The sequence below is a fragment of the Gobio gobio genome (genome assembly GCF_949357685.1).
Source record: "Gobio gobio genome assembly, chromosome: 13".
In the NCBI taxonomy this organism is placed as follows: Eukaryota; Metazoa; Chordata; class Actinopteri; order Cypriniformes; family Gobionidae; genus Gobio; species Gobio gobio.
The window spans coordinates 45,139,743-45,158,824 of record NC_137106.1 but is presented as its reverse complement, the minus strand read 5'-3'; the positions used below and the strand labels follow the sequence as shown (position 1 = coordinate 45,158,824).

Sequence of the window (19,082 nt, the reverse complement as noted above, 5' to 3'; positions counted from 1 at the left end):
AATTGGTCGATGAAACATTGATTAAAATAAAGAAACAATTTATACAAAATGAAATTTACTTTAAAGAAAGGCTTTCTACAAAACAAAACTTAATGAAGTGGCCACAATCAAGTCTGACCCACTCCATGTCTCCTGGCATTGCACATCTTATGATGTGTCCTTTCTCACTCATGCTGTTCACTTTTCATAATCAACATTGACAGATTGACTACAAAAAAATTACATTATAACATTTAAACATAAATATAAAACTAAATACATTTTATTATGCATTTTCTCTTACAGTACAGATAAATCTCATGTCGGAGTGGGATTTGAGCAAATGTCGTTTTACCCATGAGCGTGAGTGGTTTGTGAGTGGAGCGTTTTGCTGGATTTTGCTGGAAATAAGCCATCATTTTGTTATATTTGCAACTCTTTGGTAGATTAAACATTTATCATTTCTATTACATTACTACTAGTACTATTACTACTAATAAAACCAATCTCTGGGGGCCTCAAAAGTGCATGGGCCCTTAGAATCGTCCTAACTTTCCCCCCCTTAGCGGCACCCCTGGTCTCTCCATCATTGTCCGACTCTGGTTTGAACATTAAAGGCTGAACAGTTTCTGATATTTTTGGTGGAGCTGCTAACACAAGCTCTTGAAGCTCCGCCCTCTTCCTGAAAGGGGGCCGGGAGCAGCAGCTCATTTGTATTTAAAGTACCAGTGAACAGGAAGTTGCAACTGATTTTTTTTCAGTGCTGTGACCAAGCGGCAACCTCCCGCAGTTTCTCTTGAAGCCAATACGGAAGTGACTTAAACTGCAGTTCATCGACTGGCCACTAGAGAGGGAGCAGAATCTCATTGAGCCTCATGTTAAAATGCCCAACTTTACAGCAGAAAAAAATGTTTACAGTCTGGTACAAATTGTGTTTTGGTCTACACGGTTAATTTTGCCCTTCATGACAACTGTGAGGGGGTGAATTTTTTTATAACTCATTCGTTTACATTATATAAAGCCTTAAAGTTCTGCATAATTAAGGGCGTGGCCACTTCGAGTGACAGGTGGATAGCCATTTATCTGCTGTCTGTTAGTCATCACGTCACCTCAGCTCCGCCCACGTCCCGCCTCTTTGCCCATTTTCTGTTATCCGGGAGTGACGAGCGATGACGCGCTGACAAGATGGCAAAGGCCAGCTCGACCCTACTTTACGCTTCAAAACTGCTCTTCAGTGACGTCACGGACACTACGTCCATATTTTTTTACAGTCTATGGCTGTGACGTATTTCCAAGTGAAACGGTTTTACTTCAGCGCTCCTCCTCTCCATCTCTCGCTCATAGCAGAGTAAGCAGACTAGTGGTTGGAGGCGAGTGGCTAAGGATATTCAAACCCAAGCCGTCAAACTCTTCAGATTTTGATTAAAGATTACAACGGCAAACAATTTTTTTCGGTGTATTAACTTGAATTATCTGTGGGGTATTTTGAGCTAAAACTTCACATACACACTCTGGGGACATCAGAGACTTATTTTACTTTTTGTAAAAAGGGGCATTATAGGACCCCTTTAAAACAGAGGGCTAAAATCAGGGTAAAAATTGTCTTTATTTCTGTTATGACTGCTTCTGAAGTAAAAATCCTACTAATATTATGTGCATCTCAGGAAATATTAAATTTAAAAAATATGTAATGCTTTACCCCTTTAAGCCAATACATAATAGTATAGAATATCACAGTAAGAGTCTTCGTCTCAACTAAAATGCTGATTTGTTCTTTTCAGTTAGACTTTTAGAAACACAAGCAGAATCAATTTCTGAAAAACTTGCTCATAAATCCATTCTTGCATAATTTGTTCCATTGGACTGAATGCAACAACTTACACAAGAGACATTTTACAAACCATTTAGACAGAAATTGGTTATGCCTGTGCTTCATGAATACGCCACGGTGTGGATTATAAAGCTAGGGGAATAAAAAAACATCTTGAATAGATACCATTTTTAAAAATACATTTCCACTCTAGAAATGACATGAACATTGGTTTGAAAGCTATTTTTCCAGTCCACTAATGTTGTCTTGACTTTGGAGGCTGGTCCAGATATTTAATACACCAGCATTGTATAAACACCACAGTTATTCCTAGCCTTGTTTAGCTGCTTCTTAAATGGATCTAAACAAATCCTTGGAAAAGTGCACCAAAGCAGCATTAAATTCTATTGTCATTTTTTTGTATGTTCCTCTTGGATAGGGTTTTAGTGTTCAGCTTCTAGTTCAGAACATGAAGAATGATCAACAGTGGAGAGAAACTTTATCGTCACATGGGGGATTTATCACAAGCGTTACTATCAGATCCACTATCAGGATTTGAGTCAAAAGTTCAATTGCACCCATGGATGTTGATTTCAAACTCTTGCTACAGTTTAAAACCGTTCAAAACACAGTCAACTCACAGTAGTATACATTCAGAAAAGAGTCAACTAGAAATAAAAAAGAATATTTTTGTTGTCATTTATGTCAGGACAGGGCAAGTTGTGTTTTAGAAACTGGCCTTTAATTAATTCATGATAATTTCTGCTGCAGTTCTGAAAGGGGATTAAACTAATGCTATTTTCATATAAATATCACCAAATGCACCAAATTGCATATTTTTGCTCAGTTTGAGCCTCTGAATAAAACTTAGGCTATATGTTTTTTCCTCCTAGAGTATGAGCTCCATTCTCATTATATCAGACTATATGAGCCATAAATGGATTTAAAAAATATGTACAGTTGCAAGAAAAAGTGTGAACCGCTTGCAGAATCTGTGAAAATGTGACTAATTTTAACTAAATAAAAGGGATCATACAAAATGCATGTTATTTTTTATTTAGTGATGTCCTGAACAAGATATTTTACTTAAAAGATGTTTACATGTAGTCCACAAGACAAAAAAATAGCTGAATTTATTAAAATTACCCGTTCAAGTTTATGGACCATTGATTCTTAAAGGGGTCATGAATTGAGAAATCAACTTTCCCCTGAGCTTTTGATATATAAAAGGTCATGGTAATATAAGAATATCCTGTAAGTTTCAGAGCTGAAAACTTCCTTGTTAGTCAAAGAAAAGCTTTTATAGACACCAGGCCCAGCAAACGACAGGTTTTTCAAAGTGGGGATCTATGACGTCAAAGGGAGGCAAGCACCGCCTCAGCAGAAACCTTCGAGCTACAAAGCAATAAACATGCCGTTGAGGATTACAAAATATTGTGCAGTGACTGGGTTCAACAGTAATGCGACATGTAAGTAACTGTGTTCATTCTAATGCCTGATCTGAAATGTGATGATTCATGTAGTCCAGGGGCGTCCAAAATCCGGCCAGTGGGCCAAATGCGGCTTGGGGATGAATTTCAAACGGCCCGCAGCTTGTCTATTAAAATATATTATATGTGGCCTGCCATGCATGATGCATACTTTACAAATCGTGCAGTTTCACAATGTCAACGCAAGGTGGCAGTACTGGATTTTAGGCCAGGGAAACAGCGGCAAAAGTGGAACGAACAGCGCTACTTGCTTGTTGCGAGCTCTCTGAACAAATGTGTTTACTTGCAGTGTCGGCGTCTCTGCAACAACTAAATAGCCTGTGAGAAGCGTTCGAGTTCGGCGCAGAGGTCTCCGGTACAAGCTGCAAATCTCTCTGTGATTTAATTTAGTTTAAAGGGGGGGGGGGGGGGGGGGGGCTTTTTGAATTTGTAGATCAAGGTAAATTGTACTTAATTTTTCTTCCAGGAAACATTTTCTGTTGCTTCTGAAGTGCAGTACTAAATGAATGTTTTTTTATATTTAAACAAAATAAGAAATTTTTTTACATCTTCATCCTGCTCAAAAGTTTTCACCCCCAGCTCTTAATGCGTCGTGTTTCCTTCTGGAGCATCAGTCAATGTTTGAAATTTTTTAGTAGTTGTGTTTGAGTCCCTCAATCGTCCTCAGTGTGAAAAGATGGATCTCAAAATCATACAGTCCCTGCTGGAGAGGGTTCAAATATGCAAAAGATGCTGGAAAACTGAAGAATGTGCAGGACCTGGAGGATTTTTCTGAAGAACATTGGGCAGTTTAGCTTTCAAGACAAACAAGAGGCTCAAGAGACTCATAGTATTGAGAATCAATGGTTCATAAACTTTTGAACGGGTCATTTATAATAATTTCAGCATGAAATGTAAAAAAAAAAAAAAGTATGTAAAATATCTTATTCAGAACAGCACAAAAAAACAAACAAAAAAAAAAACACATTTTGTATGATCCCTTTAATTTAGTTCAAATTGTTCACATATTCACATATGCAACTGTATAAATATTGTCCATGTTCAATAAACTATTCCATTTAGTTATTTTATATATCAGATTTTATAATGTAGGCTGCTGAACTATTCCTTGACATATTTTCATATTACGAAACGCTCTTCATGCACTAGAGTTGCTTTGGAACTTTGTAAATACAGAATCAACACTGGCAAGCAATAAAATCAGTTTCTTCCCTCAGGAGGAAAATGAGGTCCAAAGACAATACAGTTGACAGCGGCACAGTTAATGACGGTCTGCTTGTCACGCAAACTTCACATGATGGCCAAGAAGAAGAGGAGCGAAAGATACCGGAGGCAGAGAAGAGTATCAAGGTTAAACACGTGGACGATGAAGAGAAAATTGGGCCTGATAACGATGATAAATCAGCACAGAATGACGACCAAATGTTTGGGCTGCGAGATCTGTCCAAAGACAACCTTCTGAAACTGCTTGGGATCATGGAAGGAGAGATTCAGGTAAAATGCTCATTCATGATTTATGAATAGAGTTAAAGATTATCATCTACCATCACTTTAACTTTGGTTCTTACAGATGAAGGTATCTCAGCTGCAGATGTTTATAATGTAAACGTTTTATTGTGTTAATACATGTAACATTGTTCCATACGTGCATTGCAATGTTTTGGTTCTGGATCCTCCCATTGCTTCCTCATGCCCCTGCCACTGGGCAAGTCATATAGTCAATATAATTTTCATAATTATACAGTTTTTACAATTGTTGCCACTCCAAACAGAGTTTGAAATACACAATTGATCTTTTTCAGGATGCAGTTTAGCACACTTCCTGATTTTCATTTAGCTTTTTCCAAAATGCAATATAGAATCGTTTAACAGCAAGGCATTTATACCACGGTGAACATTTTGAATATAGGCCTATATATATATAAATTTGGTTTCATTTTGCAAAAAGACTGTTCAGTTTTAAGTGGGTCTGTCCAGTCTGACGTTTGTGAGTGTCTGGTGCCATCTGGTGTGAATCCAGCTAATTTATTTGGTAGTTTTTATTTATTGAGTCCTTTTCCCGACTAGAAGGAAGGATCCCTGTTGAAAAAAACAGCATATGCTGGTTAGGTATGTTTTGAAGCATGGCAGCTGGTTTAAGCTGGTCTTAAGAAACTAGCTCCAGGTCAGGAGCAGCATAAACCAGCTCAAACCAGCTGCCATGCTTCAAAACATACCAAACCAGCATATGCTGTTTTTTTCAACAGGGATCCCAGCTAAAAGAGAACGTTCTAAGAACTTTGGCTTAAGTTCTGACATCATTATAACAAATTTATGAACAAACGTTTTCCTGTAACGTTAATAGAATGTTTTTCAAAGAAAATTATGGTCTGTAATTATGTTCTTAGAACATTAGCACTGATACATTAGTGTTTATATATACTAGGGTGACCATATTTTGATTACCGAAAACCAGGACACTTGGCCCGGCAATGAGATACTCAAATGATACTCGCAGTTTACTCAAAGATTCCTTATTAAATTCAATACATGTATGGATAGGCAAATTGTTATATTAGGGCCAGGACATGACTTGAAAACAGGACATGTCCTGGGAAAACAGGACATTTGGTCACCCTAATATATACCCACCCAAGATATTGCCACCCAAAAAACACTGACAGACCGATGGCTTGCCGATGGAGTCAAACTGCTGACTTTGTGCCACCCAAAAAACACTGATGGACTGCCAGGTCATTGTTAGCTAGGAGGTGTATATGACATTCTTCTTTCAGACGAGTACAATCAGCGTTATATAAAAAAATGTCCTAGCTAATCCTTCACACGGCTCCCGGGGGTTAATAAAGGCCTTCTGAAGCGAATCGATGGGTTTATGTAAGAAAAATATCCATATTATTTAACACATTATAATAAAGTAAAATAGCAGCTTCCACCAGACCGCCTTCCGTATTCAACTTGTGCAGAAAGTGTAACGCTTCTCACAGTTCAAAACACTTGCGCTACGTCTGACATCATATGTCACGTCAGTAACACTTTCTTCATAAGTTGAATGCAAAAGGTCGTCCGCCGGAATTTTACTTCATATCATGTTAAATATGGATATTGTTCTTACACAAACGCATGGCTTCACTTCAGAAGGCCTTTATTAACCCCCCGGAGCCGTGTGGATTACTTTAATAATGGATGGGCTTAAAATTTTGGACAGCCATTGACTGCCATTCATAGTTTTCAGTCACGTGACTGTCGCGGAGGCCTGGAGCCATAGAACTGCAGCACCAGCCTGTAAATTCTTTTTTTAAATATGTGAACAAGATGCAAGTTTTGGGCACCTGTGATCAGCACCTGATACGTCACTAAAAACAGTGGGACGATTTTAAAATGCTTAACATGAAAAACACTTAGGGTGGGTTGCACCAATAAGGATTAAATTAAGCAAAGTTTAACGCTAATCAAGGATTTGTTGATAAGGATTTTATTTTAAATCGAGTTGTGTTGCACCACTTCATTTTAGTTAGAAGTTCATATTTTCAAGTTAGAAATTACAGGGTTGATCAGGATGAACCGACAGCAGGCTAAAGAATCCTTATTAGTGCAACCCACCCTTAAAGGTCCTGTTCTTCGTGATCCCATTTTTCAAACTTTAGTTAGTGTGTAATGTTGCTGTTAGAGCATAAATAATAATAATAATAATAATTATAAAGCTCAAAGTTCAATGCCAAGCGAGATATTTTATTTAACAGAAGTTCCCTTTCAAAGCCTACAGCGAACGGCTGGTTTGGACTACATCCCTGTACATCCTGCTTTAATGACGTCAGTAGAACAGTTTGTCGACTAACCTCCGCCCACAAGAATACGCGAAAAAGGGGGCGTGGTCTTGTTGCTCTCCCACGTGGAGAAGAGGAAGTGTTGCGTTCGGTTGCGTTTGGTTGCATTTGTAGAGTGTGTTTGTCGCCATGTCGTCCAGACGCTGTTATTTTCATCCCGGAGTCAAATCACCTTTGTTTGGCCTTCAGGGGCTGTACTTTGAGTGAATGCATCTCCCCGTTATGGTAAGAGGCGTGACCTTTTCGGGCAACGTGCGCTAAGCTGCTGTCGAATCACAACATGGGAACAGCTGGCACGATCAGAACTCGTTACGTATTTCTGAAGGAGGGACTTCATAGATTAAGGAAATCCTCAAGCCGTTTTTAGGACAGTGAAAACAGTGGTATACAGATAAGTAAATTGTGTGAAAAATACAGTGTTTTTTTACACGCGAAACATGAACTCATGTTATATTGCACACTGTAAACACAATCAAAGCTTCAAAAAAACACGAAAAACGGGACCTTTAAAGTGTTACTTTTTACCCACCGGGTAATTTCGGTGGAAGTGCGGCTTTAATATACTATAACAGGGATATTAAAAGATTAAATTCAGTTTACACCTTTTTGATGATGCGTACTATATACAGACGAGCAGATGAGCCAAGAATATGAACGCAACATGTTTTCTTTATAATGGTTTTCGATGAGAAAAACACTTAACGAGAAACCTTGTGTTGCATTAATATTCTGTGTTCATCTGCTTGCCTGTACAAAGTATGCAGCATCAATAAGGTGTATATTGAATTTGGTCTCTTAATATCACCGTCTTACTACATTAAAACTTACTACAAACCTGGTAAAAATGACTGGCGGGCAGTGGAGCCTTGTTTTGCCCTCCAGGTGGACGTTCCTATAATGTGTGATGTCACATGAAAACTATGAATTATGAAGCTTCTGAAAGAAGAATGTCATATACACCGAAGATGACTTGACAAGGGTGAGTAAATCATAAATAATTAAACATTTTTGAAGAGGGTAATCTTTATCATTCAGCTGAACTGTGCACATGTAATGTGCATTTTAGACATTTATTCATTTACATTTATTCATTTAGCAGACGCTTTTATCCAAAGTGACTAACAACTGAGGTATACAGGAAGCGATCCATCATGAAGAGGCGAATAATCACAAAAAGTACTTGAAATACTACACTTTGGACATTGCTCAGGGTGGCATAAACTAGAACAGGGAATAGAGGAAAATGGAGGGATTTTTTTTAAAGATGAGGTTAAGTGTCTCGGAAGAGATGAGTTTTCAGCTGTCTTTTGAATGTTGTCAGTGATTCAGCATTTCGGATGGAGGTGGGGAGATCCACCAGTGTTCCACCAGCAGGGAACAATGAATGAAAATGTTCTGGAGAGGGATTTCATACCTCTCTGTGATGGCACCACAAGCCATCTCTCCTTAGCTGAGCGAAGGCTTCTGGTGGGGGTGTAGACGCATAGAAGTGAGTCAAAGTATGCAGGAGCCTAGCATGTGATGGCTCTGTAAGCGAGCGTCAGCGCCTTGAACTTAATGCGAGCAGCGAGTGGTAGCCAATGCAGAGAGATGAAGAGAGGTGTGACGTGGGTCTTTTTGGGCTCGTTGAAGATAAGACGTGGCGCTGCGTTCTGAATAATTTGAAACATTTTGATTGCACACGTTGGAAGTCCAGCCAGAAGTGCATTACAGTAGCCAAGCCTATGAGTTGCATTGCAGTAGTCAAGCTGTGTGTTTGTGGACCCTTTTGTTATTTCCTGTCTTGTGCCATGTGTTGTAGTCCTTTGTAGTTTTTCATCATGATTAGCCACTCCCTCTTGTTATCTTGTTATCCTTGTTTCCCTTTGTGTACATATACCTTTGTCCTTCAGTTGTTGTTTTTTGTCGGTCGATGTGCTCCTGTATGTGTTTTCCTGTTGTTACCCTCCTGCCTGGTCTTGGATACCCTTGTTGTATTTACGGTTTATGTTGTGTGTTATTAAATCCTTCTTGTTGCACTTGGATTCTCACTCCACTTCTTCCCTGCTCTCACATGACACAAGCCTATATAGACACTAACAATATGTTCATGCTCTATACAAGCAATGCTAAGAGTTTTCTGTTCTTCAAAATCGTCATGTTGAGAGTGTTACTTTCTAAGACCCACATGCATTTTTGACGTTCTTTAGGGCGTATCCAGACAAATATTTATATCAAAAAATATTTAGGTTTATGTACATTTATTTGAACCAAAATCCTATTTGTTTCAATGTAATACATTTTAAATAATTGAATATTGCTTGTTCCACAGCTAGCGATATTTTAATCATGTAAATGTAGGCTAATTGTTTTCACAGTGAACAGATGTATGCTGATTCTAAACCACTTGAATACATTTTGAGAATATGATGAATAAATAAAGGAATCCCAAAGCATTTGTGGTTTTTACTTGCTACCCAGGCAAGAGAAGATGTGATCCATCTACTGAGGTCTGCGCTGTTGGGTCGACCAGAGGAGCTGGAGTCCCGTTACGGCTCTTCGGGGCCGGCCAGACCCCTGCAAGCCCTGCAGAGAGACCGGACGCTCAGCAACAACCACACACGACACGAGAGTGTGTATGATAAGCCAATGGCAGAGGTATACACACAGAGAAAAGAATAACAGTGACTAGTTCACCAAATAAAGAAAATTCTGTCATGGTTTGGGACATGGGTGAGTAAATGATGACAGAATATTCATTTTTGGATGAACTATTTTTTTATATTCATCAAATTAGAAGGCTTTGCCTGTTTTTAACTCTCTGTGTCTCAGCTGGACAGATTGCGGGATAAGCACAAGGACTCATACCGCCGTATGTTGGAACAGCTCTTGCTGGCAGAGAAAAGCCACCGGCGCACTGTCTACGAGTTGGATAGTGAGAAACGCAAACATGTGGACTATATGAACAAGAGCGATGACTTCACCAACCTCCTAGAGCAGGAACGAGAGAGGTGAGAGAGGAGAGATATATGGCAAAGTGACCAAAGCAGACCTAAAGGGATAGTTCACCCAAAAACGAAAATGTGATGTTTTTCTGCTTACCCCCAGGGCATCCAAGATGTAGGTGTTTTTGATTCTTCAGTAGAACACAAATAAAGATGTTTAACTCCAACCGTTGCCGTCTGTCAGTCGTATAATGCATGTGAATGGGGTCCGATTCTATTAGAGTAAAAAAAACATGCACAGACAACTTAAAGAGCACCTATTATGGCATTTAAAATGTTCCAAATATTGTTTTGCATGCATGCAATGACAAAAAAGACTTTAGTTTTCTTATAATATGCATTTATTTTTACCTGTTTTGACAGCGATTCTCAAATGATTCCTTTAGTGATTCACTTTTCAAAACCCCGCCTTTACGTGACGCTAATCTGCGGTGATTGGTCCGATGACCCAGTCAGTTGTGATTGGTATAGTCTGTGCAGATATTTTCGGAAACGGAACGCCCATCAAAGTCTTATAGTGACAGTAATTTGTTAATATGTGTCAGGAGTTATGAATATGAAAACCGCGTCGGAACCGTTTGATTGTAATATGAGCCTCAGCTGATCTCATTCATAAAATAACTCCTCTATTCTCCTCACGAAGACTCGCGACAAATCAACATCCCTCAGGGCTTTTAGTTCAAAAGTGTGCAGATGAGAAGACATATTGATAGATTCTCATATGTCTGTGTCAAATTTCTAAACAGAGGACTATTTTTTATTCAATACTTCCTCAAAATGCGCAGATGTCTCTTGTGTTGTTTTCAATTCATACTGGCAGCCGGAGGGCGCTCTGTGCACATGTAGTCCATATATGGTACAGACGAAGAAGATACCATGTGCCATAATAGAAGTCCATAATAAAAGCTTCCTGAGATTGCGAAACATGCAAATAGAGAAATTTGAAGACTAATAAACACACAATCACGACGATGTATGGTTTGTCTTCAAGCCACTTAGTCTTCAAATGCTCATCCTTGGGCAGATGAAAAAAGTTTGCTTTTGAGTCGCACAGCGTCTCGTCGCCATGATGTTTTCTAGTTTTCACTGGCGTCTTGGAGCGCAATAAGTGGGCGTATCGTATTCAAATAACTTGACAAGTTGACATCATCTAGTCAGAGAAAAAGCTTCGGTCTTCTAACGATTCTTAAAAATGACTCAGAGTCGACTCTTACTTTTGAAAGAAAATAACTATATATACGGTGCACTCTCATATTTCAAACTTTGCAGGATGTTTTTGTTCACTTAGATCTATGTTACACACTACATGAAAGGTAAATTTCAAAATTCCATGATAGGTGCTCTTTAAAATTAAACCCTGCGGCTCGTGACGACACATTGATTTCTTAAGACACGAAACGATCAATAACTAGGCCTATTTTTATGTTTTACAATAGTTGATTACATGCCATATACAATTCTGACCTTTTGTTGTAAAATAAATATAATATTGATAGACATTTAGTTTTTAATGAGAAACATATTACGATGTGTGTACAATAAAGTTTTTGCAGAATAATTATTTGTTGGATTAAATTCTTTGAATCTTAAAGAGTATTCTTTCTTCTGATTCTGAATGACAAAGAAATGTTTTGTGGCAAGTGTAAGATGAACTCTTGAACAATTTATTATGAACTACTTATTGTTTTTTTTCACTAGGTTAAAGCGGTTGCTGAAACAAGAAAAAGCATACCAAATACGGAAGGAAAAAGAATTTTCTAAACGACTGCAAAGAACATCTGGAGAGCTGGTAAAGCTGAAGTCCTTTGCACTGATGATGGTTGATGAACGAGAACTTCACTTGGAGAAAATTGACAAACAGAGTCACAAAGTACAAGATCTTCTTCAAAAACTCCAGGAAAAGGAGAAGAAAATAAATGAGGCAGAGAGAAAAGCAAAGGAAGACAACCAAAAGATCATGGATCTTGAGGTTGAGTTGGAGCTAAGAACATCTAAGTTTGCAAAAGAGCAAGAGGAGATGTCAGCGAAACTGTCCAGCCAAGAATCTCAACATCAGCAGCTGTCCCAGAAACAAATGGAATTGTTACACAAACTCAAGGAGCTTGAAGAGACGAATGAAGCTCTTCAGAAATCAGCAGAGGAGCTCCTGGCGTTGAGGGACAAGCTCAGAAAGGGTGAGTGCGGCAACTCAAATTTGATTGCAGAACTTGAGACTTTACGCAAAAGAATTCTGGAAATGGAGGGAAAAGATGAAGAGATCACTAAAACTGAGAACAAGTGCAATGGGTTGAAGAAGATGCTTCTGGCTGAGGAGACTCACAATAAAGACCTGAGGCTAGAGGTGGAAAAACTGCAACAGAGAATGGCACTGCTAGAAAAACTAGAGATGGCCTTCAATATGGGCAGGACAGAATGCGCCCAGTTGCAGGCAACTTTGGAAAAAGAGAAAAACTTGACGAAAGAGCTAACAGATGAACTAGTGAGTGTTAAAATCCGTATGAAGGAGCTTGAGTCGTCCGAGCTGAAGCTGGAAAAGGATGAATTGGATTTAAAAGAGGATCTTTTGAAGCTCAAATCAGTTACTGTAATAATGGTTAATGAGCACAAGAACATGGCAGACAGAATTAGGTCTGAGGAAAAGCTGAAAGATGAACTGAACCAACTCTATAAGGCAGAGCAGGAGAAAGTCATGGAGGTTACTGAGAGGTTAATAGAGGAGAGCAAGAAGCGTCTGAAAGTAAAATCAGAGATGGAGTTGAAGATAGCCGCTCTTGTAAAGGAGAGAGACGAAATAAAGGGAAAGCTTGCCAAAGCAGAAGAAAAATGTCAAGATCTGAGCTCCAAGCATGGCATTATGAAGCACGGTACCATGAACGAAGAAGAAAGGAAATCTGCTCAAAAGGTGAAAGAACTTCAGAGTGTCTCAAATGCACATGGAAAAGATGAGAATAAAGTTAAGGAGATGACTTTGGAGATTGAACGGTTGAAGAACCGTCTTCAGCAGCTTGAAACTATTGACCTGATCAAACCAGAGTACGATTTGTTGGCAACTGAGAAAGAAAGGGCACAATTTCTCCCACCACAGGCGCATGAAATAAGAAGTCAAACTGCGTTGAGTATGGCAATAGAGCAGGGAGAGGTATTCTTTCAGGAGGCTGAACTGAGATATCGGTTCATGATGGAGGAGGCCAAATCCAGAGACCTTCAAGCAGACGTGCAAGCCCTGAAGGAGAAAATTCATGACCTCATGAACAAAGAAGATGAGCTTTCCCAGCTACAGGTGGATTACTCTGTTCTTCAACAGAGGTTTCTGGAAGAGGAGGGCAAGAAAAAGAGCATAAGCACTGAAGTTCTTAACCTCACCAAAGAACTTGAGGTCACCAAGCGCTACAGCCGCACTCTGCGGCCCAGCACCAAAGGAAGCCGAATGATGGATGTTCCCATGACATCGACTGGAATACAAACCGATTCGGTCGAGAATAGGACATCTGACAGTGACACTCCTGCTGCATTCATCAAGAAGTCTGTCCAAGAAGAGAACCGGATCATGAGTAGCCTTCAACAGAGGAGCTTAAAGAAGCCGGCGCAGAGACCGACCGTGCGTGAACTCTACCCTCCAACAGTCAGTGACTTTACTGTGAAGAAGTCCTGGATTCCTTGGATGAGGAAGAAGGACAGCAGTGCTTCCGAAATATCTACGGATACCAGTGGGGAAGTCAACCTGTCCCAAAAGCATGACCATCCATTGCACGCTCAGGTGATCCCAGATATTCAGAACAATGAGGCAACCTTACAGAATTGCATTGCCCCGTCAGGGGCCTTGACCAAACAAGCTTCTGCCAAATCATTACAAGAAATTCAGACAACCATCATTCCTTCAAATGAACGAACCAAAGAGCCAAAGAATCCAGAAAGAGTTCGATCTCCAATGACCTTTGCAACCATCTCAAGAGTAAAGAGTACAGAGATCATGAGGTCTCCCTCCATGGACAAATCATCCACTGCATCCAACAGCAGTTCCCAAGAGCATGTGGACATGATAACAGGCAGAGCTGTGTTTAAGGAGACTCCTGAGAAACGAATGGTCCCAACACCAATCAAGAAGTCAAGTGCTAATGTCATTACGACAGAGGACAGTAAGACTCACATTCACTTAGGATCACAGTTCAAGAAGACCAATGATCATGGCTCAGCTGTCATGGTCAAATCTGTTTCCATATCATCCGAGAGTAAGGAGGTTTCTACTGGAACTGTGCTACGCTCGCCACACAATGTGACCGCCAGCAAATCAACATCCAACAAAGCAATAAGTAGCATCACCATCACACAGGTCACTAAAGCACCAGCCAGACCTACACTCTTAGTGGTAAGTGTCTAATATATGCAGGAATATGTCAAAACAATAAGCCAAGAAAGACGTTATTCATATACATATATGTCGCAAGTGCTACGAAAAAAATCAGTCCGTGCGATGAATAAATTGCATGTGTGCAAAACTGTTTAAAGGGCTCCTTGATCTGCAAAGTTATGACGCTCAAAGTTCAAAGCAAAAGGAGATATTTACTTTTACAGAAATTGCTTTTTAAGGACTACAACAAATGACTGGTAGGGACTACAACAAGCTTATTCACGGGTTACACATGGGTAACAGTTACATAAACCCCGCCCCCGGGAACAACAACAAAGGCCATGTTGAAAAGAGCACATTTGAGAGTCTGTCACATTCGTCTTTCACATTTATTGTAATACAGTACAAACACAAATTCAATAGCATGTCATAACAGCAAGATGACAACATAAGTTACAACCGTAATTAAACTAAACTAAACCTGTTCTCTCTTCATGCAGCAGATATTCTCTGGCTCTTAAGGATCTTACAACAGTTCCCACACGAGCGATTTATAGATTATCATGACAGAATATGCTAATCAATGACTTGAAGATAGTTAACTCCACATCAGCTCCATAAATTCATCAACTAAGCATTCAGAAACGTCCTGTCTCATTCTACATGTTGTCATTTCTTCTTGAGTCTCTCCATCATTGTCCGACACCGGTTTGAACATTAAAGGCTGAACAGTTTCTGATATTTCCGGTGTGTGTCTGCGTGAGGTAATCGGAGCTGCTAACACAAGCTCTTGAAGCTCCGCCCTCTTCTTGAAAGGGGGCTGGGATCAGCGGCTCATTTGCATTTAAAGGGACACACACAAAAACTGCATGTTTTTGCTCACCAGAATGAGGCAGAAATTATATATTTTTTGATTAGCTTTGCATTATAAATATACTTTTATGTTTCATCAGTCAAAACGTCTTTATCTGTTACAGGGTAACAATTTCTTACAGAAAAGTAAGAGATTTCCGGTTGGGGCTAGAAGGGATACAGCCACGGCTAGATTGCCCTACCAGGGCAATATTGCATCATTGTCACACTGAACAACAATATAATAATACTGTATTTGCATTATTGTTAGGGTTGGGGTAGGTGTAGATGTTAATAAAATACAATCTAATAAGTAGTACATTTTATTTATAGTTTTTTTATGCCAAGATTTTGCGTCACTCTGGCCGTAGCTGTATCCCTTCTAACCACAACCGAGATTTCCTGGAATGTCATAAGATTTATTACTCCTATGAGTCTCACTTGTGGACTTCATGAGGGCGCCCTCTGGCCACGAGTGTGATAAAACAGACATTACATTACGTGTGTACTCACTAATGCTCTCAACACCCATAAATCATGTTCCTTCTGTCTCTGTTACTCAACAGCAGCCTGTCGTGGATGTCCCATCAGCACGGTCAGGGTTCAGTCGCATTCCAATGTCTCGGGGGATGAAAACGGGAAAAGCTGTGCTTGGAGCTTTGGGAATCACCACAGGAGTCAAAATGGAAGGAAATGCAGAGAACCAGGCCATGAACATTGACCTGAAAAAATCAACTGTCAGTAACGGAGCATCACAGGGAGGAGGGAAGGGCTGAGAGCACTGGACAAATAATAGCCACGTTTACTTTCAAGTCTAGTGCCAAAGAAAACGGATTATCTTCAGTTGACACTTTTTGCGATTGGCACGTGTTGCAGAGATGCAAAGGAAGACGCTGATTTTCAACTAGGGAAGGAGCCATGTTTGCCCACATTGTTGCCTTTCCTGCAGGACAATGGAGCGTTGCAGTGATGATGACGTACTTTCGTAGGCCAACCTACAAAAACTAAATAGGACTCCATTGGCTTTTGGATTACTACAGAAAATAAGCTCTGTGACCAACAAAAGTTTATGATACTTGCATGCTTTGTGTAGTGAGTAGATGAGTTTACCTGTTTGGCGTGACTACTTTTAATGTGCCTGACAGGCGCTATAGTCCCATTTAGCCACTTGTTAGCAACCACCATCAAAGTAAAAGTATAAGCTTTAAAAAAAATCACAAGGTGGTATTACTGATGTATTTTATATTGAAAATATATGTTAAGTTATACACAAATAAATCTGGAGCTTGTGTTCGCCACAGAACTTATTTCAGGCATTTAACCAAAACCCTATTGACTTTAGGACGTTGGAACCGGAAGTGCTATAATGCTAACATTTTTGGAGGGATTTGGCCCACAGACATTTGTCATCCCTGCGCATCACTCTATAGGGGAAGTCAATGGGTCAGCATTAGGTCTTCTGATGAAAATAATATTTTGCAAGCTACTTACTGTATAAATTGCAAACGCAAAATTTCATTATAGGCTTTTATAGTAGTTTACCAGTGTCTGTTTTTGGAGGCTCTCTTTGGAAGCTCATAAAAGCGTTGACAGGATAGTTTTTAATGTTTGGGACTTTGTGAAGTTCGTATTTGCAAGTTTGGAAGTCGTGTTTATGACATCAGGTGTGTTCAAGTCACTTTCATCAGAGCAAGATGGCGGTGTACCTTCTTTTAAATAACTACTGAAGAATACAGCAAGGTTTTAATTTTTACCTCTATTTTCAGGAAATAATCAGGTGTGTTTTGCTTTTTAATGTTTATAATGAATTTATGAAGCCACTGAGGATTGTATTGCTATATATAATATTGTTATTACAATGCTATCATATTTTGTGCAGGCAATTAGCTTATTTTGTTGTAAATACAAAAGCCTGACAATATCAATGCGCTTTTTTCACTGACACACCCCCAATTCGTTAACTCGTTAAATTTACGGCTTTGAGGTGGCGTTCTTGTACGTTCAAATTGTAGGATGAATAAGATCTTACCGACATGACTTGAACGCACCGTGAGTGGCCATCAAGAGCAAAGATGGTAGATGGAGGTCATGTATGCTAACAGACAAGCTATCGGTTCTCTTCAGGTATAGACCTCTTTATTCACAACAGATTGAAAGAATAGTTATACAATAACAAAATGCATATTGAATTAAATAAAACTGTTGTTATCCAATGAAATCGTTTGTTTACAATGTTATCTGCTAAACTTTGTATTTTAATAGTGTTGTTTTTGATGTTTAATAGTGTATAATTTTAGCATTCTCTGGATGTTTATATCAGACCAAGCACTTTCTGTCTGTAATACTATTGTTGTGAATAGAAATGCATTGATTAGAGTATCTCCAATAAGCACATCTGTAATGGAAGACATTTTTATTATTGTTTCTAAGTAAAAGTTTTTTGCTTTCAGAAATACCTTATATCTATTTATTTCCACTTCTAGAAATGAATGAAACACTTAGAATAAGAAAAAATGCATATATTTAACTGCTTGAAACAAGTTAATCAGCTTTTAATATGCATAATTGAACTACTATTTTAAAACATAAAAATATAGATGCAAGCTAGCCTAGAAAGCAGCAATTATCAGGGTTTAATGACTTTAAGGCCTTTAAGTACATGCATAAAAATGTATTATGTTTTATTTAGCAAGCCTGTAACCAAAGAGCGATTTACTAAGGAAATATATGTTTTAAAGGTTTTTAACAGTTATTGAGGTACAGTATCTAGGACTAGTTCGCGAAAGTAGGTTTTTGAAATAATCTCCAATCTTTAAAAATGATTCGATTGACAGTGGCCCTATAGAGGAAAGTTGCTCAGAATGAAGAGTTCTACCATATGGTATGAATGTTGTGGGCACGTGTGAAAAATCGTGTGATGTAGCCTACAATCCTTTACCCCACTAGCCAGACAAGCCAGACCCACATCAAGATGTTGGGTCTGGGAACTCACCATTGACAGGGCTCAATCCGAGGGGCGGGATAAATGGTTATCTTTCAAATTCCCTCTGCACGCAATAGGATAGCGCTACAACCAACCAGAGCGCTATCAGTGGTGAGACAACAATCACAAGCGGGTTATGGCTGAGTTCCCTGCGTTAATCACCAGTGGAGCTAGTTGATAGATTAAACTTTTGCCGTATCCAATTGGCAAAACTCAGAACACATCTTCCTTTTTTAAGAATGGCTTCAGTGCCGTAACGTTCTTTGTTAGAAGTAGCAGGGATTTCACGTGGAACTGTCACAACTCTGCCGTCATTTAGTTAAGCCCACCCACCGACTCTATACATGATGAGATTGGCCTGACCAGAGTTTGGTTTTTCAAGCTCGCAAGTCAATGGAGAGTTGCTAGACAACCCTGCCTGCAAATTACTGTTGCTGCCGCTAGGGTGCGTCTAGATTTCTAGGCTATTTACGCACATGAAAAACACGAAGGCACCCCCGGTGGCTGATCTCTTTTGAATTTCTCACAGGCCTCTAGGGCCGTGAGTCAAACAGGCCTAGCGAGTTTCGTTCTGGTCGACCTCCATTAGCCTTGTCTGACAGCCGCTCAAAATTCATTGACTGACGGCGGCCGTGTTATTTGCGATACGGGAATATCCTAGCAGACAATCCTTGCACAAAGACACTGCATGCCAGTTTTTAAGTCAATCTGTCATGTAGCTATAGCCGTTTTCATGTAATAGCGCCACCAAGTGGTCAGTCGCTGCATCTTTTTTCACACGACCCATACATAGGTGTACCAAGTTTGGTGAA

The 19,082-nt window shown here is 39.4% G+C and overlaps 1 protein-coding gene across 1 annotated transcript in view; it reads left to right on the top strand.

Annotated features, from left to right (window-relative positions):
• filip1a (filamin A interacting protein 1a) overlaps positions 1-16,501 on the top strand; it is a 28,080-nt gene extending 11,579 nt beyond the window's left edge. Inside the window, exons 2-6 of the mRNA XM_079833413.1 lie at positions 4,497-4,773; positions 9,564-9,740; positions 9,915-10,093; positions 11,786-14,453; positions 15,854-16,501. Coding sequence (XP_079689539.1) covers positions 4,504-4,773; positions 9,564-9,740; positions 9,915-10,093; positions 11,786-14,453; positions 15,854-16,063 — 3,504 coding nt within the window. The 5' untranslated portion in view covers positions 4,497-4,503 and the 3' untranslated portion in view covers positions 16,064-16,501. The remainder of the gene's footprint in view (positions 1-4,496; positions 4,774-9,563; positions 9,741-9,914; positions 10,094-11,785; positions 14,454-15,853) is intronic.
• Positions 16,502-19,082: the final 2,581 nt, after the last annotated feature.